This window comes from Colletotrichum orchidophilum (genome assembly GCF_001831195.1).
Source record: "Colletotrichum orchidophilum strain IMI 309357 chromosome Unknown Scaffold_11.1, whole genome shotgun sequence".
Taxonomy (NCBI): Eukaryota; Fungi; Ascomycota; class Sordariomycetes; order Glomerellales; family Glomerellaceae; genus Colletotrichum; species Colletotrichum orchidophilum.
This window is the reverse complement of record NW_019172967.1, coordinates 257,299-284,778: the sequence shown is the minus strand read 5'-3', so window position 1 is coordinate 284,778 and position 27,480 is coordinate 257,299. Positions and strand designations below refer to the sequence as shown.

General features: G+C 55.9%; 9 protein-coding genes across 9 annotated transcripts; 4 read left to right on the top strand and 5 right to left on the bottom strand.

The window, feature by feature from the left end:
• Positions 1–1,565: 1,565 nt before the first annotated feature.
• CORC01_02059 (uncharacterized protein) lies at positions 1,566–3,062 on the bottom strand (the record flags this gene model as incomplete). Its single annotated transcript, XM_022613711.1, has 4 exons — positions 1,566–1,888; positions 1,948–2,433; positions 2,489–2,705; positions 2,892–3,062. 4 exons carry the CDS (start codon positions 3,060–3,062, stop codon positions 1,566–1,568), a joined length of 1,197 nt encoding a protein of 398 aa, XP_022479802.1.
• A 7,154-nt stretch (positions 3,063–10,216) lies between these two features.
• Positions 10,217–10,531, top strand: CORC01_02058 (uncharacterized protein; the record flags this gene model as incomplete). The annotated part of the gene is made up of 1 exon (XM_022613710.1): positions 10,217–10,531. One exon carries the CDS (start codon positions 10,217–10,219, stop codon positions 10,529–10,531), a length of 315 nt encoding a protein of 104 aa, XP_022479801.1.
• Positions 10,532–11,741: 1,210 nt separating this feature from the next.
• CORC01_02057 (peroxin 8) lies at positions 11,742–13,844 on the bottom strand (the record flags this gene model as incomplete). Its single annotated transcript, XM_022613709.1, has 1 exon — positions 11,742–13,844. The coding sequence occupies one exon, from the start codon at positions 13,842–13,844 to the stop codon at positions 11,742–11,744; it is 2,103 nt and encodes a 700-aa protein (XP_022479800.1).
• A 446-nt stretch (positions 13,845–14,290) lies between these two features.
• On the top strand, positions 14,291–14,813 carry CORC01_02056 (uncharacterized protein; the record flags this gene model as incomplete). Its single annotated transcript, XM_022613708.1, has 2 exons — positions 14,291–14,601; positions 14,693–14,813. The coding sequence occupies 2 exons, from the start codon at positions 14,291–14,293 to the stop codon at positions 14,811–14,813; spliced, it is 432 nt and encodes a 143-aa protein (XP_022479799.1).
• Positions 14,814–14,893: 80 nt separating this feature from the next.
• CORC01_02055 (galactoside O-acetyltransferase) lies at positions 14,894–15,957 on the bottom strand (the record flags this gene model as incomplete). Its single annotated transcript, XM_022613707.1, has 4 exons — positions 14,894–15,201; positions 15,287–15,384; positions 15,448–15,570; positions 15,758–15,957. The coding sequence occupies 4 exons, from the start codon at positions 15,955–15,957 to the stop codon at positions 14,894–14,896; spliced, it is 729 nt and encodes a 242-aa protein (XP_022479798.1).
• A 2,163-nt stretch (positions 15,958–18,120) lies between these two features.
• On the top strand, positions 18,121–19,062 carry CORC01_02054 (isoprenylcysteine carboxyl methyltransferase; the record flags this gene model as incomplete). Its single annotated transcript, XM_022613706.1, has 1 exon — positions 18,121–19,062. One exon carries the CDS (start codon positions 18,121–18,123, stop codon positions 19,060–19,062), a length of 942 nt encoding a protein of 313 aa, XP_022479797.1.
• A 156-nt stretch (positions 19,063–19,218) lies between these two features.
• CORC01_02053 (MBOAT family protein) lies at positions 19,219–20,947 on the bottom strand (the record flags this gene model as incomplete). The annotated part of the gene is made up of 4 exons (XM_022613705.1): positions 19,219–19,445; positions 19,502–20,507; positions 20,564–20,604; positions 20,659–20,947. The coding sequence occupies 4 exons, from the start codon at positions 20,945–20,947 to the stop codon at positions 19,219–19,221; spliced, it is 1,563 nt and encodes a 520-aa protein (XP_022479796.1).
• A 1,769-nt stretch (positions 20,948–22,716) lies between these two features.
• CORC01_02052 (WD domain-containing protein) lies at positions 22,717–24,882 on the top strand (the record flags this gene model as incomplete). The annotated part of the gene is made up of 3 exons (XM_022613704.1): positions 22,717–22,819; positions 22,993–23,108; positions 23,167–24,882. The coding sequence occupies 3 exons, from the start codon at positions 22,717–22,719 to the stop codon at positions 24,880–24,882; spliced, it is 1,935 nt and encodes a 644-aa protein (XP_022479795.1).
• Positions 24,883–25,465: 583 nt separating this feature from the next.
• On the bottom strand, positions 25,466–26,548 carry CORC01_02051 (DNA/RNA non-specific endonuclease; the record flags this gene model as incomplete). Its single annotated transcript, XM_022613703.1, has 1 exon — positions 25,466–26,548. One exon carries the CDS (start codon positions 26,546–26,548, stop codon positions 25,466–25,468), a length of 1,083 nt encoding a protein of 360 aa, XP_022479794.1.
• Positions 26,549–27,480: the final 932 nt, after the last annotated feature.

The window sequence follows — 27,480 nt, the reverse complement described above, 5'->3', positions numbered from 1 at the left end:
CCAAACCTAAACCTAAAAGACGCCCAATTTCGTCCTGAACAACCGTAAAGACGAAGCTTTGAAAAGAAATACTCCTGAACCTCTGACATTCTATGACCAAGAGAAATCAGGAACGTACATCTCACCCCAAAGAACCCCCCGTCCTACCCTCCTCCACATCCGTATCCTTTCGATCCCCAAGAGAGAGAGAGAGAGAGAGGTAAAAAGAGAGAGAAAAAAAGGCTCATCGTGTCTCGTATGCAAGGGAACACAGTTAGTCACGTCAAAGTCAGTTCCAACCTCCAGGCTTCCGCTACATACAGATCCATCCATCCACACGCCCCGTCCTCCGCTCTTCCACGTGCCTTCTGCCTGACCCCCCAGAGGAGCTCTTAGCCATTACCTAATAAGGGTACCATGCTGGAAAGGAAGACATCACATGAGCCGGCACAGGGAAGAAAAGTACTGGGTCATATGTGACCAAGATTGCACCAAAGGTGCAGATGGACTGAGCCGAGAAGCACCAATCGAACTGCAACAACACAAACAGCCACGCAATTCTAGTCACTTGCTCGTCATTATACGGCCCAACATTCCAGGCATCCACGGCAACAATTGCATCAAAACCTTGAGCAAAACAATTTCCCAATCGAGACCGGGTTTCATTCGGGTATTCACCTCAACTCAATTCAGCCAATAAAGTCTATATGTACGGTACTGAACCCGATGCCGTTCGTCCCGTCTTGGTCCGACGCGCGGCAGCAACACATGGGCGTGGGCCCGTCAAGCGCTGACCCCCCATTTCCTCCAGATGATTCCGGGTTCCCACACTCTCCGCCGCCGGCCGATCTGGACCTGGCGGCGGGGCGTCCAGCAACGACAAGCCATATTCCAAACGAAGAATGCCGCTTCACTGACGCATTGAACCGAGGTCCATTCACCCTTGTAGAGTGTGATGAATAAACTAATTGAAGCCAGAAATAGAAAAACTTTTTTTTGGTTCCTCCTGTATCCTATACAACATCAAATATGTGATGTGTGAAAATGATGAAATAAACGCCATTAAAAACAAGCGCGGGGTTTCCCAACGGAAAATCCCCGTTATATATAAAAACAGGAAAAGAGACAAGTACTGCAGGCCGCATAACCTCCCGTGGGGTATCTCCGCCGCCCAGTTTGACTGTCCATATTCGAATGAGACAAAAATGATTTTGTGTTGTAACTTTTTTATGTCGTGATCGCATTTCCCCGTAGATGACCGCGGCGCGGATATTGGAGCCATCGTGAAATTTTTGTTCCCCTCGCTTGTGTTGTAGTTAAGGACGCCGCTGTATGCTTCGCCCAGAAAACAATCTCGCCGTCCGAATGCTCATGTCGTGTCTTCCCGGATATCGAAGTTTCTTCGCTCCCCGCCACCTCCCATCGCACATAATTACTTTGTCTTTCTTTTTTGAACCAAAACAGAGACCATAAAAGCCCTGACAAAGCTTTTTTTTTTCGGGGCGTATGCTCGTCTTTGACCACACCGATACACGTCCAGGTGCAGGCGTCGATCGTTTCGTTTCATTAACTGAAGGGGCGTATGGTTACCGCATGTTGCTCGTATCAAAAGAGAATTGTGATGGGAAGGCCATGCTGGCACTCAGTCCGAAGGGATCCCAGTCGATGCCGGTGTCTAGGAGCTGCGTCATGGAAGGATATGCGCCTTGCGTCGTGTGGGCAGGTTGTGGAGGCTCGGCCTGAGACGTCATATGCTGGCCGTGGCCAGGACCAACGGAATTTGGAGACGTCATCATGTGCTGAGGTGCGTCGCCAGAGAAGCCACTGGGATATGGACCGGGACCGCTTGGGGTGTCGATCTCGGAGTCTTCAATCATGTCTGCAGGAGCATCATATTCTTGTTCTGAGTCTAGGTGTTAGAAATAAGACGGCAAAAGCCATTGACGCAAGAAGGGTCGGTCAACTTACCTAGCTGCTCAATGTGGTTCTGGAACCCAGGTGTCGGGTAGTATGAACCATTGTTGCCGACTCGGGGAGGACCGCCGGACATCATGTGAGCTCGAGCGGCCGGGTTCATGGGACCCATGGGGCTGAGTTGGGATTTCATGGACGGTGCCATGCCAGGACGAAGCGGGCCGTGATCAGAGGCTGCCGGTGAGAGCGCTTGCTGGCCGCCATATGGTGTTGTATTTGTTGGAGAGTTGGAGTGCGATGAAGGCGTGGGCCGTCCCTTTGGTGAAGCAGCAGAGTGGGCTGCCTGTATTGGCGGAGGTAGAGGGCTGATGCCGGGCTCGAGCTTCGGGGCGATGCTCGAATTGGATCGGCGGGACTGATGATGTCGGTTGAGTATGGCTCGCTGAATAGGTGGTGGTTGAACCATGTTTTGAGGAGCATGAGTCGGTCCCAGATTGGGACTGCCGGTTTTGGCACGAAGCTCAGCCTGAACATCGATGCCTGATAGACTGTTAACACCAAAGATGCTCGCCCAGTTGCTGGGACATCGACGTACCTTTCTCCAAGAGGATGCGTTCCAACAGGGAGTTCTTATAGCGCAGCATCAGACACTCATCGGCAGCAGTCCGATGAGCGGCCTGAAGGTTGTGCAGATTGGACTCATGAACGCGGATAGCTTCCTCGAGCTGTTTGATGTACTCTGTGCGACGCTCGCGGAAGGCAGCTTGAGCCTGGCGGTTGCGCTGCTTACGCTCCTCGGACGTGGCGTAGATCTTGGGATAAACAATTAGCCTTGTTATCGAGCGGGAGTTGAGATGGGACCAAACAAGGTTTCGTCCCATATGAAACCTAAAGGTTGTACGATACAGACGAAAGTCTGGGGAAGTTGTGGTGTTGACGGAGACGGGCCACAGAAGACTCGAGGATGCTGAGATGACGGGGGGGAAATTGTTACTCACAGGCTTACGGCCACCCTTCCGCTTTGGCTGCTGGCCTTCGACAGCACCATTGGCGATGTTCAAAGTGCCGTTGGGTGCAGGCTGATGTTCGCCCTCGGGACTAGAACCCACGGTCTCGGGAGTATCCTCCTTGACGGGATCTTTGTTGTCGATGGACATCTTATCTGCCATGCCTTATCTGGTCCGGGGGTTCAGGCAAGTTGCCGGTCGGCGGCGGCGGCAGCGGCAGCGGCAGCAAGCACGGGAGGATCTGTAGATAGGACGCCGTTGTGACGTCGCGTGTTCCACACTGCCAGCCCTACGATGTTCTGGAAGTGTTCGTTGTATGGGTGTTTGGCACTGCTCGCGCGTGGTTGCGGGCGCAAAAGAGATGACAAGCAGGGACGGGGTCGTAAAAAACTGCCCGAAAAAGGGATATCCGGGGGAGAAGTTGCCAGTGGCGCCTACGAGCGCCCGCACAGGAATTGGGGCGAAACCGCCAGCGTGGTAGAGGGGGGCTTGGAAAGGGTGGGAGAATCTAAGCAGCCGCGAGATAAGGTACGGAGCGGTGCGCTGCTGAGACTGTGACTGGGGGGAAAGGCATCCAAGCGGGCGCAATTGAGCTTCAGTTGAATCTTTGACAGCTGTTTTTTGCCAGCCCAGAGATAAGGGACGCAGCGATGAGAGGTTGCAGTGTGTAAGGAAATGGAAGAGAGCGGCGGTCTTTTATGTAATGGTAATAAACTGGCAGCTTGAGGGGGGGCGCACTCCAGTCATTCGCCTAGACCCAGACTTGCCAGACACCACCGAGCAGGGCCGCCGGCGTGGGAGTGGGCGTGCAGCGACGAGCGGAGAGGGGTGAGGGATGAGGGACGAGGGATGGGTAACAGTGAGAGACGGTGGAGATGGAGGGGGATTCAGGGAGGAGGGGGGGTGTGTCCTTCTCGAGAGATCAGGAGAGACAGCGAGGAAGGAACGAGGGGTGTGTGGGGAACGGGCTGTAGGCCAAGCTCGACCGGGTCGATGTTCCTGTTAAAAAGGACGGGATGCTCTGCTCGCAACGTCCTCACAATTTGACAGGATGGGACCTGCTTGTTTCTTCTCTTTTCTTGTTCTCTCCCGCGGTCTTCCCCACGTTTTGGTGCAGATGCTGTGCAGACACACAGACAACCAGATGTCCAGTCCGTATGGATGATGGCCAAGCCTTTCTTCCTCTGTGACTGGTTGTCTCGATCTCTTTGGACCACACAGTCGTGAGAGCTGGGTGGTTGGTTGGTTGGGTGGGTAGGTGGTGGCTGCTCCGACAACGTGAGAGGGCAAAGCCAAAAGAGAAAAGAGGATCGGGTGAGCAGCAGCAGACGACGGACGATGAGGAAAGGTATGTGGTGTTGGAGGAGTCTCTGTCCTCTCTTTCTCTGTGTCGACGGTCCAAACGCAGCAGTGCCAATATGCTGTGACACCTTCGACGACGAACGGCCAGCACGAAACGATGATGGTCGAAGGATGGATGGATGAGAGGTCAATGGGATGGGATGCCGCTCCAGAGGTAAGGTAACCCAACAAGGGAAAGGGGGAACGGGAAAGGACAACTCGGGCCTGGTGGATGGATGCTTCTGCAAAAGCCCCAATCGATGCCTTGCCAGTTGCGCCCCTCGCCTCAGCTTCCGAGCTCAGCTCCAACGACGATGCAGTTTGCTGGGCAGGTTGCGCGGATGCTGCGCCAGCTTAAGAAAACCCCGCTTCTTCTTACACTCACGGTGGAGGGAAGGGGAGGGGGTCGTAAGGTAGTCTGTAGAGGTGTGCGGTTTTCCGTTGGGCGTGATAATGATCTGCTGCGCGATATCGCCGTAGCGCTGTCTCGGCTCCCCGTCGTTCGTTTGGTTGTGGTCTTGTTGACGGATCGTCCGAGAATCCAACGGGCGTCTCGTCGTCTCCTTGTCGCGCTTTTGGTTCTCGCAGACCAGGTGTCCTATATCCAAGGACCAAAGGCAAGTTCAATGATGTAGAAAATCGATTGGAAGGCCAGAAAAGCTTTTCCAAACCCTTTTCCACCAACAATCTGCACACGGGGTGGGACTGATTATATGGCCTTGGAATGGACGAGGTACTTTGCCAAAGGTCACTTTTGCTGTCCAGCTGTTAGAGAGCGCCCCCCTCTGAACCACACACACCCCGGCCCAACTGGCATATTTTTGTGGCACACGAAGCATTAACATGAGGATTCGTCCCGTGGGAAAAAAAGGTGGGAAGATGGGCCAGAAACCAAGGCAGTTGCCTCGTCCTGTAAAGTGGGCAATTATTGGTCCAGAACCTCCTTTCCGTCCGAGGCCAAGGGTGTCAGCGACGGTCAACCGTCAGGAAGGAGGTGGCTGTTGAGCTGTTCATCGCGCCCTACGCGGTATTGTGCCGGGTAGCGGCTGCCCTCTCATTTAATCATTGACCACCACCAAAAGCTTGACCCTCATCACGTTGACGTTCCTGAAGCAATTCGAGGTCCCGTGCCGTCCGACCAGGACCTGCCCGCACCATCTCTTGGCTCATTTGGCTCCCATCTCGAACCTCAGGGAAGGCTCGTCTTGGGAAACCTTGCCCCCTTCACGACACCCAAACGTCGTCCTCCTCTCGTCGTATCGCTGCGGCAAGGTTCGAATACGGCACACTTTGCCAAGCCCGGACATGCAACGCAACACCTGCTCCAAGAAAACTAATGGCGGATTCAGAGACGTGAGTTTTGCGTTTGCATTTATGGCAAACATCATGAGCAGTACTGTGTATGTTGATACGGTTGGTTGTGCGGTTGCCAACCCTTGGGGAAAAAAATTGGTTGAGTCCATCGAGGATCCATCCGCGCGTGTAAGATAGGGGGGCAGCGGTACTCAAATGCATCGTGATGCAAGATGCAATTGTCCGCCGTTTGACCTATCTGCCCAGATCCACCGTTCAAGGCTGCCGCATTGCGATGGTCGCAGATGAACCCAACTAGTGATGCAATGTTAAGTTTCCATCAGCACCAATCTCCCTTACTCCGATTCGAACTTACACCACAGGCATTTCCTTGCGTAGCCAAAATCACCAAACACCACGGCGTCACCTCGCAATGACACAGACTAGTTTTGTCGTCGAGCCACGATGGAGGCATCACCACGACCATCCTTGGCGCAATGAAGTGGTCATTTCACCAACCCTTTCAGACGTACAACGTCCCAGGCGTCTTCGCGGCAGGCCGACGTTGCTGGTGACTGGTCGCTTGCTGGGCTGGGTCATCAGACGAAGCTGGGGCCGGGCTTTGAAAAGGAGCGGAGCCACGTTCGCAATCGATCAAATTTTCAGATCACCTGAGCCCCAGCCAGCATCCGGGCGGCGGAGAGCTCCAACATGTTGTTGTCCAGTTGCGCGGCGCGCACACACACACACACACACACACATACATACCAAGCCAACGCCCCTCCACCAGTGTGGTATTTGGGGGTACCTGCGCCAGATGTAACTCTTGCTGGCGAAACGTTAGAAACGTTTCGATGGCCGTCAAGAAACAAAGGATGCCTATTGGTCTTTACCCAAAAAAAAAAAAAAAGGCTGCGTAAATATTTCCGAGCTTGTCGCCCAGTCGGAGTGAATCTGAGATGCGTGAATTGTGAACCCCCATGGACTCGAAGATAAGGAGCATCAAAACACTATCCGTACCCCAGGCGGATGATCGCCAGTTGGGGGCTTCGACATAGCAGAAAGAACATCATTCTCCCCCACGGGCTGAAGGTTGAAGTCGTTGGCGGACAATCTAAGCGTTGGCATCACGGCGGTGCCGATGCGATGATCAGCAACGGATGCACTAGGAAGTGCCGTAACAACGGCAGGCCTGCCGTTGTTGTCGTTTTGGCAGAGCAGATTGGCAGGAAAAGAAGCCCCCGAGGGGCCTAGCGACATTTGGACGGTATCCCTGCGAGCCTGCGCGGTAAGGCAACGTTAGCGACCACACTAATGAATGCCTGCCTCAGATCCTTGAGAATGCAGAATTTGCGTCTCCGCGGGGCGCCCTCTCCAGTCGTGATGCAGGCAGGCTACAGGGCGCAGGTCGAACGCGGTTGAAGTTGGTGTGGTCGTCTCTCCTGTTGTAGGAAAGGTTTGGCAAGAAAAAATTGGCGTCCAATAATTGTGCGGTTTGTAACCTGTTACAATCCAAGACATAACGCACGCCTCTGGTTGTTACGGCAGGACCCGAGCAGTCGGGAGAGGGAATGGCGGCAGCGTTTCGTCACACGTTGGTTCATGCCGTCAGGTTGAAATAATTTTCACCCTCCGTCATGCTTGGAGATGTTCTCCAAGCCTCCAACTCTTGACGCACTCCACCTTTTTGGGTAAGCGGCTGGCCCGACCTCGTCTGACTTTTTCCCATAGCCGCCAAAGTTCGTCTTTTCGCGTCTCATTCGCAAGAGGTAAGGACACCAGGAAGGAAACCAAGACTTGGTTCGCAAACGCCTTGTTGAGTTGGCAGTCGATCAGACCGTGCAAGTGCAGTCTCTGCGCCTTCCGTCGTTCGTCGTCCGTCATCCGTAAACATACCTAGTCGTCAGCCGAGGAAAGTTACTCATTTGGTGGCTCCGTTCAGGTGACCCGTTGTCGTACCGTCTGGACGAATTGGTCCTGGCGTCGGATCGGGGGTCCAGGTGGTTCGAGCCTGGTGCGGTTGCAGGCTGCAGCTGGGTCCGGATACGTACCTGAGAAAATAAAATTTGGGTAGCTGCTTCTAGAAATCTTCTAGTCTCCAAGCTAGCCTCTGAGCTAGCCTCCGACCTCCGGACCAGTTCCGCGCTGCGCGGTCCTGGCTTCCTTCGCCGCGGCATCCGAACATCGGAAAGCCCATGGTCTGACACAAAAGCCAAAAGGGCCTTTCGCCGCGTCGCATTCAGTCACACACTTCCCTCTTCCTTTCTTCCTGCAACGTAACTCATCACATCGCGTACTTCGTACGCGAGCCCTAGGGCGGGGAGGGCGCTCTTTCCCTGGTGCAGTGGTGGACCGCGGTGGTGCATATGGGGGGGTTTCCTCAGATGCAAGTCTCGTCGTTTCATTGCCCCTTTGGGTCAAGTTCGTCGAGGCGTGTGGGAGGGGGTAGCTGGCCGCCGGCCGCTGCTCATGTTAGCACCTGGCACGTCGGTAGTACGGATACTTCCAATGGTACGGACTAATCGCACATACGATGATGTGCAGCAATTAGTTTGGCCTCTGCCCAGTGCGGTTACGTAGTCAGTCAGGTGACCATGTAACGAAAATCGAAACCCGTGTTCCCGAGATCGTGATCTTCGGGCGCTGCGGAGGGATTTCTGGGCTTGAATGGTTGCAGAAATTAGACATTTGGCATTCCATGGGAACCTTTGTCACGTCGCGATGCTTGGCTCGATGCCTCACAAAATGGGTTCGGACTACATCCGGCCTTTTGCCAAGACGTCCTTGCCGCCGCGTCCGATGTCTTCGGGCAATGCGCCCATGTGAAACTTGGTTCGTACCGCGGGATGAAGGAACATGGTTCTGAAAATCTGCTCAATCCCTTCGCTCTTGGACGGCATTGTCTGGTTCTGTCGTGATGGGTTTGACGTTGAGCAAGAAAAGTTTAACGGTTGCTTCGAGGAAGAGCGAGCTAGTAAGTCGGTGACATATCGGGCAATCTTCAGCGTCTTTGAGTTTTCCATTGACCAAGTTGGTCTCTCAAATCTCAATGCTTTACAGAGACTGCAGGCTGCAGTTGCCAGCAATATTCCGTATCCCTGTCACCCGACAGAAACGCAGGTGTGGAACTCTTGTACCAGAACCTCGCAGGCAAGAAGGAGCAACTTTCAACTTGCTTGCAACAGATTCAGCTTTACGCTCGAGTCACCACGAATTTGGCCGCCGTCAAACAGTTGGTCCAGCAAATAGACAAGCAGTCCAAACCGTCTGAAGAACATGCAAAGAACCGCCGTGTCAATGCACATCCAACACTCCACGTTCCGATCTGACCCCGACATGCCGCTAGTAGCCACTCCATCCCAGTATCGAAACAGCCAATCACGGACAAGGTCTGACATTTATAAACTGATTGTTGTTTAACCTCGATCAATCCGGCATGGTGTAGCGGTTAGCATACTCCGCTTTCAATCAAACGATTCAAAGTCCCGGAGAGATCCGAGTTCGACTCTCGGTGTCGGAACACCTACCTTTTGACCTCTCACGAAGGTCGCGGAAAACACTTTTTGGCAATTGTTTAATACGCGATGGATAGATAGATACATTGGAGGATTACTCAGGTAGCCACGGCTGGCTAGAATCGGCTGAACTGGCTTAGGCTTGATTCATGTATCTATTTTGTTGTAGGACCTTGATCTTGCTATCTGGTGAAGGCGGAACTCTTCGTCGCCTCAGTTGTTAGTGAGCATGCATGCAGTTAAATGTAAACAAGATGAGTCTGTGAAGGGATATTTGGGAAACACCACTATATATGGGGGCAGTCGTCTTTGAATGAGTTCCAAGACAATTCTGACCAGGGAGAACAAGCGTCAACATCAAAGTTGCCTCTATTTAGTCATATTTTGACTTGTTGAGAGATGGCACATGAGTTGCACCAAAGTTTGAGATGGTCTCTCCACGTTCCATAAACAATCAATCTGCTTCGTTTGCGATGATCTACAGACTCACCTCCTAAAGTCCCAATACAGTCCAGCATACATCCAGCCATTCATCTTTGGCCAACTGCTGCTTTCCACCCAACGCGCTCAGCCTGGGTCGATACGCTCTTCCTGGCCCAGCATGCTAAACTTGGGCACTAAGGTACGTAGAGTTGACAACAACATACAAATAAGTAAGTAGTGATCAAAACTACAGTCAGACAAACCGGAAAGCCTAAGTGACTGGTGTCTCTATGAAGATCAACAGCTGACCAACTGCCGACTCGCCCAGGTCCCTCTTTGCAGTGTCAACAGGTTATTAGCCAGATGCAAGATCGCCAGTGAAAATAGGACAATAAGCCATAACATTGAATAGGAATATACACTCGCAGAGAATATTCACAGGAGAGAAAGAAAGGAGCGAAGCCTGTGGTGCATCTCACGGTCGGTCCTTCCTCCAAGACCGTGAGTCCTTGAACACTCCTTCCTCCCCGAAATCCACAACACAAAACCGCATATTAGCTACTGCCTTGCTGAGGAGAAATCGTCCCCCCCAAATAAACAACGATCTCCAAACTCGTACGGTACCTCCTTATCCCCCCCAGCCGACAACTTACCATTCACATCATTCTCACCAGCATCGTCACCCGTCATTGAAAAAAGCAATCTCGCCTCCCATCCAACACGGTCAAACATACCTATCCCACAATGAAGACCAAGACCAAGACCGCAGGCCCCTCTGAGATCAAGACCGACGCACCGAAACTGAACCGCCAAGAACGCGCCGTCATCATGAAACTCCTCGGGGGCGTGAGGTCCTTCACCTTCAACCCCCTCACCAGCGAGGAGTCGGCCCTCGTCAAGGCCACGATCCCGCGCCTCATCAAGGCCTCCAAGGACCCGCTCATGCCGGATGCCGATCGCTTCTTCAACGACGATTCGGATAACCCAACCTTGTTTGGCGACGCTCTTCGAGTGATTATGCAGCTGAAGGCGTGGTATGGGCCTACGGCGTCTCACTGACGTAGCTGCTCTATGGCTAGTTTTTGCTTTGCGCGCATTTGGGGATCTCTTTCTTGACGACCCTGGTGAGTACATTCCAAAAACTCTTTTTTTCACTATAAAATAATTGTATTGATAAATTCAAAGATCTCTTCGTAATGAAGCTGGGGCGGAGATACCAAGGAAATTATTTATCACGAGTATCACATAGGGGCACACGAAAGGCATGGATGGGGCAATAAAAACAACATTGCGAAGCCACGACTGTGGGGGGATTACGGGCACAAAACTTGGTGGTGCATGGCAATACACGATCATTTAGATATGAAGTAAAGAAAATCAGCTGCTGAACATGTGGTGGTGGTGCATGCACTTTGCCAGTGAGTGATGTGTTGCCATCTCCTAGGCTTCAGTCTGGCAGAAGAGGAGGACCGAAATCCAGTCCTCATCCTCCATCCAATTCACTAAATTTCTAGACGTCAAGTATGGAAGAAGTATGGTGAGGGTAGAATAAGTAATAGAAGATATGGTGGTGCCTGCAAGTTTGCAAGTGAAGTGTCGCGTCTCATAAACTTAGTTGGGGGCGGAAAGGGGGGTTGTCACAATCCATCGCGAACCTCCTCCTTTCCAGTCAGGACCTTTCTAGACGTAGGGGAGGGAGATTTGGTTGAAGGGCTTAGGTACTTAGTGAACAAAAACGCTGCAAAATATCGCCTCAGTTTTCGACGGGATGTTCTGAGGCAACGGGAGCAGATCCAGCGCTGAGTGCCGGCGGGAGTGAGTTCGTTCACGTTCCAGTTCCGCCTTGACTTTTTTTTCTGTTTTTTTCACTCTATCCTATCTAAAGGATGGGAGATTACAAAATAATACATGGGATTTGCCTACTGCCTACGCGTGAAAATGAGTACCTCCTAGCAATATGCCGTCCAGGAGCGGGACTGGTGGTGAAGGTGAACTGTGGGTCCCACCTTCCGTCCCGTGTCCGGAGCGAGCGCTCCCCGCCGCGCGATCGGGACCGCGTGCGCGTGTACATTATCCTCCCAGGCATGGAAGGAGCATTTGGTCGAGGGGTCACGGGTGTTGTAATTCTCATCAAAGCCCTGATTTTAAAGACTCGGGGTTCGAGTCCCGCCGCTTGCATTCTTTTCATTGTATATGACATATTATCTCATTGCCGCTCAAATATGCAAATTAAACCACACGCTTCTCTATGAACCCACCACAACACATCTTACAGCCTACTCGACTTGCTCTCATCCATGATAGCACCACTCATCACAGGCATCTTCTGCTGCGGCTGCTGTCGTAGCAACGCATCTCTCCCCACGACAAGCTCCCGCCCGCCCTTGGTAGTCCACCACGCGACGCCAATCGTAGCCCTCTCGACGTCCATCTCGCCGCTGACCAACACCTCCCAAAAACGGTCCCTGACAGGCTGCCGAACGGCGGGTTCGACAATCTCGTTCATCGCCTGCGCCGTCAGCGTCAACCAGTCCTCGACGAGCGGCAGCGGCAAAAACGGCAGCGAGTCGACCAGCGTTAGGACGAGCGAGCTTTGCTCTGATACCAACTCCTGCTCCGGCGCCAGACCCTTTTCGGCCTGCGCGATCGCGTCGTGCGTTGCGGGTAGTCGTTCTGTGCCCGCGCTCAGTGTCTTGAAGCGCACCATTTCGAGAAGCGTCTCGGATAGTTGTGGCTCCGTGAGGGAGATTGGAAAGGGCGGCGAGACGACTTGCATAATGGTCTTGAAGGCCAAGCGGAACTGCCGGGTGGAGATCTGGGCTGGGAACGAGGCGAAGAGGGCATCAATGTAGAAGGGTACGAGGTTGATGGTCAGGGAGCTGTTGTGTGGGCATGATAGCACGGAGAGGACGGCACTGTGGGCTGCTTCGAAGAGTTCGACCATGGTCGCTGTTAGGGCGCCGGTGTAGGTGAGATATGCGGTCGCCGGCCCTACGATCAGTGCGTCGCAGGCTTCCGTGGGTATGTTGAGGGGCAGGTGCTCGGCGACATTGAGGTAGAAGAGATCTAGTGTCCGGTCAAGGGGGTTGGGAGGCACCGCCCCAGCGTGAGGGGGCTTCGTCTCCGCGAGAAAAGACACCGAGGCATCCCCGAACCGTGCCAGGATATCGAGAGAGGTGAGATAGGTAAACGTGTACGCCTGGAACGCGCTGGCTCCGTGTCTCGATGAGATGAAGAACAAGAACCGTAGGGTGTGTAGTGATTTCGTGGCGACCTGGGGAGCCATGACGTCGTTCCTCATGCGCGGATCAAGAAGACTGCGTCCGACGATGGACTGGAGAACAGCGACTGTGGCGTACATTGTCTTCTTCAGCGTCCCCCAAAGAACCGGCCAAGTCCCGTCGAGCGTATTGTGCTCCAGCCTCGCCGTCTCGTCAGCGGCGTCGACCGTCGATAGCGGGTTCCGCTGCCACTGCTGGAACAACTTTTGCGCGAACTCGAGTAGCGAGTCCTGCGCCTCGAGCACGACCGACGAGTCCGTCGCGTTCGTGACGGCAAAGGCCGCCAACCGGGACAACGGCCCCATGCCGCCCATCAGTGGCTTGCTCTCCATCGCCTGCTGCAGCCTGAACGACGGCGAGGCGGGAGACCACTCCACGAATGGACCGTTCTGCCTGACGTCTTGCCGGACGTCCTCCAGGAACCCGCCGTCCTGGAACCCGTCTTCTCCGGTGATGGCCAGCACGGTGATGGGCAGAAGCGCGTTGTAGTTGATCGCGGCCTGGTGGAACTCGGAGAGGAACGGAAAGACGTAGTTGAGCGCGAGCACGATCGACGCCGAGGCGAACGAGCCGTCCTGGCGCTCCAGCGCGAGGTTCGCGGCCGTGACGACGGCCTCCTCCAAGGTATTCCGCAGGCCCCGCGACAGCGAGCCCTTATCGTTGGCCTCCATGCCCATCAGGATACCCGTCAGGACCAGGAGGTGCTGCCACCTGTTGGAGCGGTCGTCGGCGCCCTTGACCACGGCCCGGACCCACGTATCGCTACCGAGCCCGCCGCCCTGCTGCGTCGGTGTTTGGATGTTGTGGGAATCATTGCTGTCGGACCTGGCTTTATCGAGCTCGTTCTGCCGCACCCGTATCGCGGCGCTGTTGTAGACGGAGATGATGCGCAGGCTTGTGCGCAGGCCGTCGCGGCGGTGCCAGATGGCGGGCGCAATGAGGAGCTGGGAGGTGAGGACGCCGAGGTTCAGCGGGTTCGAGAGGGACGCCAGGAGGTTCACCGTCGAGCCGACGATCTGGTCCGTCTTGCGGTCGTCATGGACGTTTTGGTACAGCTGCAGGACTGTGTTGAGGAGTCTGTCTGCCGGCATCTTTCGTATCGTGTGGTATCGTGGGAACGGAAAACATGCAACGGTAGATTTGAGAGAATAAGAAAAACCAGAATAGATTGATTCTGCGACAAAACAAATGGCGGGTGGCGGCGGGTGATGGATGTTGCCGGTTGATGTGATCGACGCCGATGCCGATAGCAGGACGTCGGCGCGCGGTCGCATTTGCCGAGGCACCTGGGGGCCGACCACCTAGAGCCACACCTCGAGCTTTCCGTTCCCCAAAACTGCGCCATCCCTGTAACACCTTCCCCCATGGGCACCTGAAGATCGTCCACTCAACCCCAGCAACATCGTCACCGCGACCGCGATCACAACCACCACCTCCGAACCTCGAAGAGAAAAAGTCCACGGCCTCAAAATACCTATCAATCCTCCCGAGGAACCACCCCCTTCGAATCTCGACTCGAACGCAAACACGCCAAACAATGTCGCAGACGGCGCGCGACTACCCGCCGACAAACTACAAAACGCCCTCGTTCCCCAGCATCAACTGGCAGCTCCGGGACCTGACGGACGACCACCACTGGAGCCTCTTCTACATTGATGACATATGGCGCTTCACCGTGCTATGGACGGTCATCATCTATGCCGTCGTGCACCTCGGCGCCGCGGCCATCACCATCGCCATGCACACCAACAAGCGCGGGTCGCTGACGTACATCTGGGCCGTGCCGCTGCTGTACCTGATTGTGTCGGGCGCGCAGGCGCTGGTCGCGGGTAGCGTCGTCGGGCTCATGTAAGTCCCTCTGTGTTGTATTTGGCATATTACGGGGGCACACACACAGAGAGAGAGAGAGAGGGCTGACTTGGGATATCATGTGTCACAGCCTAGCGGCCGTTTACCGTGCCGGCTTCTTCTCCATGTCGACTTGGATCCCGTTACTCTGGGGGGTCATCAACGTCTTCGTCCTCATCATCGCATCCTTCACCATCCAAGGCGGTCTGTGAACACGGATACGACGCAAGCGAAGGCATCTATACATACACACCTAAGCACGAATACAAAGCGAGGCACGCAAGCGGTATTACTACAAAGTAGAGCTAGAGACAATTCTGTTCGACACCTCGTCCGACGCCCTTGGTGTTGTCGGTTGCGATTGCTCCACGGCCTTGATGACCCGCGCCGGGTTGCCCGCCACACATACAAAAGGCGGAACGTCCTTGGTCACGACGCTCCCCGCGCCGACGGTCACGCCCTTGCCGATGGTGATTCCGGGCAGCACGATGACGTTGCCGCCGAGCCAGCAGTCCTCGCCGATGGTGATGGGCTTGCCCGACTCTGGCCCGCGTGTGCCGTTGCGGAGGCGGGGTTCCAGCGGATGTGTGCCGCTGTAGACTTGTCGGGAGGTCAGCCAAGGGGGGGTTCCGCGGGTCGCCTGTGCGCCAGATGGAGACAGCAGAGAGGTGGAGAGGGGACTCACATGAGCAGTTTGGGCCGATGAGGGTGCGGTCGCCTACCGTGATAAGGCAGGTGTCTATCCATGTGCTATTGGAGTTGACGTATACATTTTCGCCGAGCCTATAAGGCGGTGAGAAAGACATGCTTCACTTGGCTGCGGAGGGCCAGGGATGTGTCACATACTTCACGTTGTAGCCGTAGTCCATTTTTATAGGGGTGTCGATCCACGGATAATCTTCAAGGAGGGCATCGTCCTCGTGATGGCGGACACGCAGCCGAGGAAGAGGGATCGTGTCCCGGTTGATGCTGGGAGTGGCCCAAGTCAGACCCATTTACTCCTCATATCAGGCAGGTACACATGAAGCAATGTAAAGTTCCAGGTGACGATGGAAGCTCTGAATGGCCTTAAAAAAAAAGCCGAGATACAATGTTGCAAGGATATGACGATACGCGCAAAAGAAAGGGGCGGTAGAGATGGAGGGAGGAGACTCACTCTTTCCACATGCCGATGAGCGTACGGCGGCTCACGTCGCCGGCGTTGTTGAGCTTGTCGCAGGCCGCCTTGCAACGTTTCCGGTCCGCGATGAGATCCGGGGTGAAGGCCCAGTAGAGCTCGCCGTTCCGCATCCGCCTCCTGTTCTCCTCCTTGTCGATGGTGCGGATATCCATGGCTACGTCTTGCAGAATGAGCATGTGGATATGTCTCTGTGCACGCGCACGCGTTTGTGTATATGTGTGTATGTGTTTACGTGTTCAGCTTGTGTAAGGCAGAATGAGGTGAGGTGAGGTGAGGTAAGTCAGAGTATGTAAATTTGGGTGGGACTTGTCGGTGAGTAAAGGTTATCCGCAGAGATGGACAAGGTAGGAGAAAGAAAAGAAGCGAAGCAAGGTGTTTTCTACCGAGACGAAGCGAAGACAGGGCCTTTTGGAAACCTAGAGCACCCCCCAGACTTTTTGTGCAATGGGGAGACGGAAAGGGTCTCTATGGAGTGTAGGGTAGTGTATCGATCTCGGATGTCAATTGCCGGCCGTTATCGAGCTACGGCAGTAGTCTGGTAGTTTATTTCACGAGCTCCAACCTTGAAGAAGAGGCATTAAAGATCAAGTGACCAATGGAGCTAGGAAGAAGAAGGGAAAAGAGAACAGAGCTAGGAGGATGATCAGGTCGGTGAACCCGAGCAAGGTGCAGAATGAGATGGAGGGGACCTGGACCATGGTGGTCCTTCTGCTGCTCCTCCCCAGCGCTCCCCCAGCGCTCCCCCAGCGCTCCCCCAGCGCTCCCCAGGTGCTCCCCAGTGCCCCCTCCAAATTTGGAAGAAGCTAAGAAGCAGCTGCCAGCAACAGCAGCAGGAGCGCAGCACCAAGTTCAAAGCGCATCGAAGACCGCGGCGGGGGCTCCACGCACTTGCGTCACCCGCCCCCCTTAACTCGGCCCGCGCTCGCGCTTGGCCTTACCCGCGTCAAACTGTGTGTGCAGTGTGCAGCGTGCAGCGTGCTTCCCTCTCTCTCAGTCTCATGCAAACCCTCAAGCAAACAGTTGTTTGGCAGATCCCGTTTCTTCTATTCGTCTCCCCCCTCTCTCGGTGAATGAAGTAAGGGGCCCGCGGAGGGGCCCGCGGGCCCATGGAGAATTCATTGACAAAATAGTTTCACCCGACACCGGGGATAACCTCAGTAATTGTCTCCCAGTTGAGCTGAGGTGGATAAGGTGCCTTGAACTAGCGAGAAAGGTGGGGGAGGCGATATCTAATTCTGTATCTTACCTAAGGTTATCTTATCCATACAGAGATCCATCGTCTGTGCCATACTCTGCTTTTCCTGTCACCTCTCCACGATTGCGCTACTCCCGAAAACTGCAGCTACACCGGGAACCCACCCACAGGTATCTCACAATTCACGAATCCGAGTTGCCGTCGCGCATGTGGCTGACAAACGTCAACTTCAAATTCAACTCACTTACAGAGCACCTTGCTCACTCATCGCAACCCACCGCCACAGACGTTATGATCCGAACTGGAACAGAGTTACCAGCGCTGCCAAGTTTTCTCTCTTCTCTTCCCTTTCGTCGCAACAAACGTCTGTGTTGCAAACTGGAAACTCCCTCACCCCTCGCATTGGTCCTCGCATTGGAATGACGGCACTCGCACACCTGTGAAGGAAGCTAGAGCCAACCAACCTGCCCCGCCACACACACAGCACGCTCAACGTTGTCCGTCTCTTTGAGGCTCTTTTTTTTTTTTTTTTTTTTTTTTCCCCCCCCCCCCCCTCCCCACTTAACCCCTCCCCCCCAGCGGCGGACCCGCGCCCCCCCCCGCCCCCCCCCCCCCCCCCCCCCCCCCCCCCGCCCACGCTGCCCCCCCCCCCGCCGCCCTCCTCTTTTCTTTTTTCTTTTTTTCCCTCCCCCCGGTAACGACGTAAACTCTGCCACACTTGCACCTGCCTCGCACATCCCGCACCCCGCGGCCACCACCTACCCTACCTTGTACTGGCCCGAGTGGCTCAACCGACCTACTCAATTCTCAGAAACATCGGATCAACGAGTTTCACGCAACTGCCAAACCATGTCGACTTTCCGTCGGGTGTAAGTTACCACCTCCACCTTCCTATCTTGTGCTTCTCCCCCTATGCTTCAACCTCAGCCGCAACCCAGCCACAACACCCTCGGTCCCGGCATCAATCATGAGAATGCCGGCCGATCTCCGTTCCCTTCCCCGAACATCTCCTGTCCTATCCTGCCCTGCCACCGAGTGTGAGGCGAGTCGAGGCGAGGCGTGTGGCTGCGACCTCGACGACCCCCCAAGAACGTCCGTCTAGCGCGAAACTCTACCCCTTCAACACCAAGACCCCACCATCGCCATGTCCTTCCGCAGACCCATGAACCCCCTCTACTCTCAACCCTCAAGTCTCTTGGACTACCACCACAACCACCACCACCAGATCTCTCTCACTTCACAATCCCTTCGTGACCCTCCATCACACCACCACAGTACCCCCTCATCCCCTTATCCAACACCAACATCGCCTCCCTCATCAACTAACATCCCCGCCAGCGATGCCCGTCCCCAGGAACCCCCCATCCCGGGAAAAGAATACTATCCAAACCAACCGAAATCTCTCGCCGGCATAGCCCTCCGCGCCTTCCTCCTCGGCACCGCCTTCACTACCGGCCTCGTCTCACTCACCGCTCTCCTCCTAACAACATCCTCCCCCCTCTGGCGCCTCCCCTTCTTCCTCTCCGCCCTCTCCCTCTTCCACTTCCTCGAGTTCTGGACAACAGCAGCCTACAACACCCCACAAGCAACAGTCCATGCCTTCCTCCTGACAGCAAATTGGCCCGCCTACGCAATCGCCCACGCAACAGCTTTCGCAGAGTGCCTCATTGCAAATCTCGCCTTCCCCGGCGCCGTCTGGGCCCCCTTTGGTCTCCGGCCCGCCTTCCTCGCCGCCGGCCTGGCCCTCGCCGTCACGGGACAGACGGTGCGCTCCGCAGCCATGGTCACGGCCGGCCAGAGCTTCAACCACACCGTCCAGCACTACCGCGCCGAGTCCCACATCCTTGTCACGGGTGGCATCTACGGCTGGCTCCGGCACCCTTCGTACTTTGGCTTCTTCTGGTGGGCTATCGGTACCCAGCTCGTCATGGGCAACCTCGTTTCTCTCGCCGCTTACGCCGTCGTACTGTGGTACTTCTTCGCCAAGAGGATACGCCACGAGGAGGAGCTGTTGGTGAGGTTCTTTGGGCAAGAGTACGTCGACTACCGGAAGCGCGTCGGCATCATGATTCCGTTCTGTGGGTAGTAATGCTCTGCGAGGTATTCTTCACCTGCCGTACTGGAAAAGCGGAAAGTGGTGAACAAATGCCAATTATTAATTTTTGTCTAAAACCCAACCATAGTAGTGTACATAGAAAAAACCGTGAGACAAAACGCCGGTATAGTTGACGATTTTCGCCGATTACGAACTTGCCACCGAATTCCAAGCCATTTGCCTGCTGACGCTACCGTACTTGGCCTGCCACGCGTAGAAGTACATCAGAGCAGCAAAGGGCTGCCCGAGGATGGTGAAGGAAACCCAGAAAATACAGTTGCCAAGCATGCGACCCGTCGGGGTCTGCATCTTTTCCAGGGGAGTGGTGATGGCAATGAGAGGAAGTTGGAGGAACATGCCAGCAAAAGCAACACCTGTCCATGTTAACAGTCTGAATATAAAGTGAGCATTTCACCCGGGGGCGACCTACCAATAATGTTGTGTGTCGGAATGCCAACAAGAACCTCGTGCAGTACAGCGGACGCAAAGAAAACGGCCAGCTGGGCGGCCTTCGGGCTCCATCCTCGGCCGATTAGGGGTGAGTAGACGTGGCGCTTGAAGTACTGGTATACGGGCTTGTTCCACAACCTCCAATACGCACCCAGGCTCTCGCTATTCCACCAGTCCTCATAGAAACACCGGTCACCAAAGCGGGTAACCTCGGCGAGGGCGTTGAGGAATGACTGGAAGAGAGCAAAGAACCCGGCGAGCCAGATGACTAGAGAGATCGTGGAAAGCTTCATCAACCGCTCGAGAATCTTGGGAACATCCAGAGACGCAATCTTATCGAGAGAGTTGATGAGGACAGGGGTGGCATACTGGGCGCTGGCGAACCAGATGAAGACGCCCAGACCAAACACCTCTGCCATGCGCTTGCCGACAAAGACCCATCTGATCTTGTCTGTTCTCGGGTACGCAGGTTGGTAGACCAACGTCGGGGCCCACCAAAAGTACGCCAGGTTGTGCATCGAAATATTCTGAGGATAGGGGCACTGCTGATAGATCTCAGGCATGGCGGCGAGCTCGCCCTTGACGGGGTGCAAGTAGGCGTGTCGAAGGTCTCGGTTCGTGAAGGCGTATGACGCCGTCTTGAGCCAGACGATGATGGCGTGAAGCTCAGTCAGGGTGCCGATCAAAGGGTGGTGAATGTGGAAGTACACGACGTAAGAGGTGACAGCCAGGGCGAGCGTAATGTTGACGGCGTGGATCCAAGCGATAATCTTCCAGGTAGAGTTGAACCGCGAGCGCTGGTCCTCTGTCGGGCTAGCGGCTCCGTCCTTTGATTTTGCCCGCAGGCCCCTTGCTTGCTGAGCAGCGGCCAGTTCGATCAGGTATGCGGCGAACAGATGGCAGGGAATCAGGAGATATAAGCCCAAGCCGAGAGCGAGATCTTGCCGGCGGAAATCGTGACAGCGAACACAGATTAACACTCCATACTACAAATGATTAGTGATGTTGATCCACACATCAAGACCGGCCCGTGGAAGCCTACTTTTTGGATGTTCTCCATCATCAGACGAAGATTACCGACAACTGCACTTGGTTAGCTAAAGCCATCCACACAGCTCTGGGATCGGCTCGACATACTTAATACAATTACCATTAGGTTCCTGAAGCCAATGAAGCTCGGGGCTGTATTAGAGTCATGGCTCAGGGTTGAAGGGCGCGATTTGGAGTGGACGGCAGCAACGTGTCTGTATTTCTTTTGAATGGCTCTCCTCAGCTCCTCTGTCGTACGGTTGTTCTCGGATGTAGTCGGCTTGGCAGCGGTCTTGAGGTTGGAGGTGCCATTGGAGTTGCCATTGTGCTTGTTACGCAGGGATGACGAGGCAGTGGTGCTTGAGCTCTCGAGGCTCGTCACCGTAGCCGTATTCATGGCGGGTCGGACGTCCTTGGAGCTATTGGGTCCTCAACAAGAATGTGAGAAGGGGATGAAGGGAAAGCGTCCGCAGTGGATGACGAGGGGGAAAAGATGGGTGAAAGTCTAAAAGTGAGGAGACGTAGGCTGGTAAGGAAGAGAGCTATGTATATGCAATGCAGGGAGAGAAGTGGTGGCAAGCGCGATAAGATATCGGACTTGTGAGTAGCAGGGTACCTTACCTAGCTAGGTGGTCTCTTTGCAAGACACCGCGCGCAGCCGGGCCAGGCAAACAAGAGTACGGATTGACTTTGTGGCCGGTGTTTCCAAGGGACAACGGACGGCGCCCGCGAATCGATCTGAGCTCCTTTAAGGACTGAGGAGAGGCTATTTTATCTGGACGGTCTAGGGCGCATTGGCCTTTTGGCTGTGTCTAGTGAGGGGCAATGGCTGAGGTGCAGGAAAGTGATGTGTACCTTCAAGAAGGGGGTACGTCAAGGCACAGGGGGGGAGGAGTAAGGTAGGAGGAGGAGCAGGGAAAATCAAGTGGAGGAAGCTAGGCCGACGCCATCAGCCCTTGCAGCGTGGGGATTCGTTCATCAATGTGTGGAGGAATGATGGAAGAGGAGGCGTGCTGACGACAAGAATGCAGAAGGCGTGCAAGACGAGCCAGTTGAAGAGACGCGAGGCAGAGACTGATCAGAGACAAGGAAATGCAGGTGAGCTAAACAAAACAAAAGGAAAGAAAAAGGAGCAGAGAAGACGAACGAGTGACGAGCCAAGTGCCAAGGTTACCTTGGATGATGGCACGGTCCATTGGGGCGGGTTTGGAAGGGGGGACCTTGGGAATGTCAGGGTCGTTGAGCTGTCTAGCCCGGAACCTGGCTGCATCAACGGAGCACCTCAGGGCCAGCGCTAACGCATGACCGCCGAGACAGCAGACGAGGAAAAAAAAAAGCCCGCCATGTGTATAATCACCCAACTCATCCTGCATCCTGACGCCACCAACTTAGGCAGTTGAGGCCCTGATAGAGAAAAGTCGCATGCATTCAATGCACGCCAAGGGTCTCTACGGCTCCACGGATACTGACGGCGATCCCCGATGGCAGCTTTGAGTGGTCCAACTTGGGGGTCGCCTCATGGGTTCAGGGAATTTGAGAGTCAGAGAAAACGAGAAAAGAGCCGTGGCGTGCAACTGAAATCACATGTGAAAATGTCAGGGGGATGGGACGGGGAATTTCTCTCACGCCAGGAAAGGTGCCGGGGGCGTGTTGAGAGAAATCGCACCTTGCCGCAAATTATCGCCTCACGATGAATCGCGGCAGCGCGGGATATTTTTGGGCATTCGCGGCATGGGAAATTTGGAACTTGGCCCCGATATTGGCCCGGATAAGAAAACCGATAAAATCTAAGGTATGGGCCACTGGCTGCACTGGTGCGCCCTCCAGGGAAGTGGTGGGTGAAGCGGTACGTATCCAGGCCTGCATTAGCTCATCGGCGGATGTTAACGTTGGACGGGGAGGTGATGCTCCAGCTCCTATTGAACACTGACCATACTGGGTCATGTGACTCCGAGAAAAGCAGCTGGCCTGTGCGCGCGTCGCGGTCGTTTTCACTGTGATTGGCGACAGACTAGCCTCGCGGAACCGAACACTGTGAAGCTCCGTCAGCAACAAGCGCCAATTCACATTTTGCTGAAACCTCGGGGTTTAGTTCATCAGCCATATACTTCGTCTGAGCTAAATTCCAAGAGTGGGAAACTGCAAAACGCTCATGAGAGTCTAAAGATGGCGTATGATCCTCGAGGGGATCACCATGGCAGGAGAGGAGGAGGCCCAGGCGGCGATGGAGAGGGCCAAGATGGTGGTTTTGTGAGAGCCAGAGGTCGACGTGAGTTTTTACCCAGATCCTTTGGCACATTCACATGTGTAAAACACCAGATTGGAAGTGCTTAGTCCACTCGACCAGAGACTGAGGTGAAGACCATCGAGTCTCCTCGACTCACACAGTTGCGCGCTTGGGACTTTGACGGGCCTCCACAAGCAGATAGCTGACATACCCAGGACCCGTTACTGATTACGGCTCAACCGTCGCCAACTGGATGCGCCACCGCTCACCACTCGACGGCGATGCCTACACCGGAGAAGTCGAGAGGCCGAGTGCCAGCTTCATTGTCGACGTGAGTCCTCTGCAAAGGTCGCTGTCTCATCTCATCCCTCACACTAACATCCTTACAGTTCACACCACCAGCCGCGAGGAGGACAGATCCCGGCGACACAATCCCAGTGAAGCACCTCCACTCATCACTGAACAAGATCAAGCACCCGGTCAACGTGGTCCGGTGGACGCCGGAAGGCCGCCGCCTGTTGACGGCGTCAAGCAGTGGAGAGTTCACATTATGGAACGGCACGGGGTTCAACTTCGAGACCATTATGCAAGCACACGACTCTGCCATCAGAGCGCTGGCCTACTCCCACAATGACGACTGGCTCATCTCTGCCGACCACGACGGAAGCGTCAAGTATTGGCAGCCCAACTTTAACAACCTCCAGAGTATCGCCGCGCATAACGATCCGGTGAGAGATCTCGCATTCAGCCCGAACGATTCCAAATTTGTCACAGCATGCGACGACTCGACGCTAAAGATTTTTGATTTTGCCGGAGGAGTGGAGGAGTCGACCCTGAAGGGCCACGGCTGGGACGCGAAGAGCTGTGACTGGCATCCGACCAAGGGCTTGTTAGTATCAGGCTCAAAAGACCACCTGGTCAAGCTGTGGGATCCCAGGACGGGCCGGTGCTTGACCACTCTCCACGGCCATAAGAACACCATCACAAAGACCTTGTTCGAGAAGGTCCAGGGTGACTGCCTGGCGACTTCGGCACGAGATCAAACTGCCCGTGTCTTTGACCTACGCATGATGCGCGACATCTGCCTGCTCAAGGGACACGAAAAGGACATTTCAACAATCGCCTGGCACCCAGTTCACTCAAATCTCCTCAGCACAGGTGGCCACGACGGCTCCCTATACCACTACATCCTGGACGAACCCAACACGCCTGCCGGCCACGCAAACTCCATGGCGCCCTACGACAGCTCCGACCCCTCGACGACCCCGGCGCAGACGATATACCCCGCGCACAAGGTCCCCTTTGCCCACGACTTCGCCATCTGGTCCCTCGACTGGCACCCGCTCGGCCACATCCTCGCCTCGGGCTCCAATGATCGCATCACGCGGTTCTGGTCCCGCAAGCGGCCAGGCGACGCCGACGTCTTCCAGGACCGCTACCATGTCGGCGAAGCCGCCGCCGAAGCCAACGGCACCTGGGACCGCCGCGGCGGGCGTCGCCAACGGCAGGAGGAGGAGGAGATGGAGATGGAGGACGAAATGGACGGCCTCGTCGACCAGAAGATGCCCCTCAAGCAGCCCATGGTGCCAGGGTTCCCAGGTCTACCGGGCCTGCCGGGTCTGCCGGGTCTGCCTGGACTGCCCGGATTACCGGGTCTCTCGATGCCGCAGAACGGCGCCGCCGGCGGTCCAGTACCACCGCCGCCCATGATACCGGGCGTGGGCGGCGCAGGCGGAGCACCCCCTCCGCCTCTGCCGTTCCCTCTACCCGGTCTGAACGGTGCTCCGCCGCCGCCGATCCCCCTCCCCGGCGGCATCGACCCGAGCAACCCCGCCGACCTGGCCAAGATTGCCGAAATGATCCAAAAGGCCGGAGGCACCCTCCCTCCTCCGCCACCCGGCGGTTTCGCACCGCCGCCAGGCCTGGTTCCACCGCCAAACTTCGTCCCGCCCCCAGGATTCCCACCCATGCCTATGCCGCCTCCGGCAAACAATAACCACAGGGACGACCACGGTGGCCGCGGCGGTAGGAGGGCCCCGCTCCCTAGTCAGGAGGAAAGTCTTAAACAAGAGCAGCGACGGGGCAATTACACGAGATCGCGTTGAGAGAGAGAGCGAACAGGGAAAAAGAGGGAAGAGCAGCGGAAAAGGGGTTCAAGGCAAACGAGTCGGAAGACGTCGATCTCGTTGCTCCGGCCCTCGTTGTCCTTCATGTATGATTAGTGGCTTTGAGAAGGAAAACGGGTCGATACCCTGGCGTTGGATGGGAACCAAAAAAAAAAAACAAGACAAGTCACCGCGGAATTCTTCCATCGTCTTTTCTCACAGCTGGATATATGTAATGGCGTGCTGTCGCCAACCGTCGATTGCCTAGGCTGACCTAATGTACATGTGCGTCGCTGCTGTGGTGTGAAACCCTCTGCATGATGCTTGCGCCGTAGCTCTGGTATGCAATAATGCGATGCGGCCAACCTCTCTCCCTCTCTGTCTCTCTCTCGATCTATCGTGGTTGCTTCCCTCTGAGATACGATAATGGTACACACGTGATGAAAGAAACCGGGGGAAAAAAAACCGAGCTGGCTCATGCTAAATCCCCGCCCAAAAGAAAATTGCCCAAGGGTCCAAAGCGAAATGCGACATCCCCGCACTCGACGACGCGGTCCCGACCATGCAATACCGAGACTCCAGCCTAAGAACTCGGGCCACGGCCCTTGCCGCCGCCGCCTCCAATCTGCTTCTGCCTGTCTGCGTACTCCTTGACGACAATGGCGCACGACGCCTCGGTGCAGAGCCTCTTGCGGCGCTGCGGCGCAAGCTCGGACGCGAACTCGAGACCCGCGGCGCGCTCGACGGCTTCGAGGGGCATCTCGAACTCGGATAAGGGCTTCGTGTTGGGGATGGGCGCATTGGGCATGACAAAGGCGCCGATGGCGACGTTGCCGCCGGGTTTCCCGTCCTCCGCAAAGATGACCTTGTAAAAGTGCGTCGGCACGGCGACGTTGGGCGGGTTGCCAATGACCTCGTACTTTGTGTACCACTTGCCGTCGACGGGATCGCGCTTGGGGAGGTAGAGGGGTCCCGTGACGATGCGGACAGAGGGGTACCGCGTTGTCAGCCGGCGGCAGAAATCCTCGAAATGGGCCCAGTAGTCGCGGTTGAAGCCGTCGCCGACCTGCGGGCACATGTTTGTGAGGTAAAATGTGTCGTCCATGGCCTTTTGGGACCACTTGCAGTCGGCGGCGGGGACCTGGTGGCCCCGGTCGTAGCCGCTGCGGAAGTAATCTTTGAGCTTGGCCTGGAACTTGTCGGGCACGGCGGCGTCCTCGACAAAGGTGCTGTGCTTGCGGTCGCCGTCGCGCTGGGCGAGGGAGGCGGGTGTGATGTGCTCGACGACCCAGTGCGGGTTGCGGGTGCGGCGGTCATAGCTTGAGACGAGGCCTTGACGGTTCGCGAGGTCGGCTACGGGGCCGGGGAAGCCGTATTCGAAGAGGCCTGCCGGGTTCACGGGGCTGCCGCCGGGCACGGGGATGCCGCCGCCGCCCAATGGTGAGGGTGCGGCGGGAGGTAGCGGCGCGGCGTTGGGGTTGGTGAAGACTTGGGTGCCGGGCACCGGGACGGAGGGGGCGGTCGAGAGAGAGGTCGTCGTCGTTGTCGTGGTGGTCGCGGTGGGCGGTTGCTTTTGAGAGCGCATCGAGTACATCGTCGCCGTGAGCGCGGCGCCGCCTCCGGCGCTTAGCGCCGCAATGAGGGCGAGGGAAGTGGTTTTTGACATGCCGACGGTTTTCGCAGGGACGCGGTTCCGTGTTTTTTTTTTTTTTTGTTCTTTTCTTGGCTTCTTCTCTTTCCCTTTTGCTTTTGCCAATACCACGAATTGATGAAGGCTGAGGGGGTTGGAAAATTTCCCAATTTCAAGCGTCCGCGGTCGCTGACACTATTCTGGCCACGGGGCAAGGAGGAACGGGCATGTGATGATGTTGCTAGCGGTGGTGTGGTGGATGTCTCACCTGTCCTCACGGCACGGGGATCTGGAGCTCGGAGCTGGAAAATTTTGGGTAACGGTCGGCGACGCATATCCCGGGGAAGCGATTTCCAGGGACCTGTTCGGAAATGGAACAGCTCAGCGCGGCAGGGGAGATGCAGCCACGCAGCTTGCTTGTCCCGAGCATTTGCCGGGCAGGTGGGCTGGAGGGATTTTGGAATGCCGGGGGGGGGGGGGGCCCGGGGGGAGGGGGGCGGGGGGGGGGGGGGCGCCGCGGGGGGGGTGGTGTGGGGGGGGGGGGGGGGGGGGGGGGGGGGGGGGGGGGGGGGGGGGGGGGGGGGGGGGGGGGGGGGCCTGGGGAAAATGGATCTCGGTGTGATGTGCTCACCGAGTCGGCGGTGACCAGTGTGTGCAAGAGACAAACCGGGACGGCGGATGACCAAACCCCGGCCTCCGATTCGCAGCTTATATCCAACCCTGCGGCGAGACGCAAACTCTCTCTTTGAGGAAGGATCCTGGCCTACCAGCATCAAGCAATCAAACAAGACACAGCAATAGCATGCCGCTTCGACCACAATTATAAGAGACCTTTCACGTGTGACGCGGTCTTTCTAATTACAAGAGCGCTTCGGGCGGCTTCGCTGAGGTGGCGGCGGTTGGCGCACATCACGGGGCTCGAGGTAAGGTACGTGGATACCTCATCCCGCCATCCGGGTTCTCAAAGC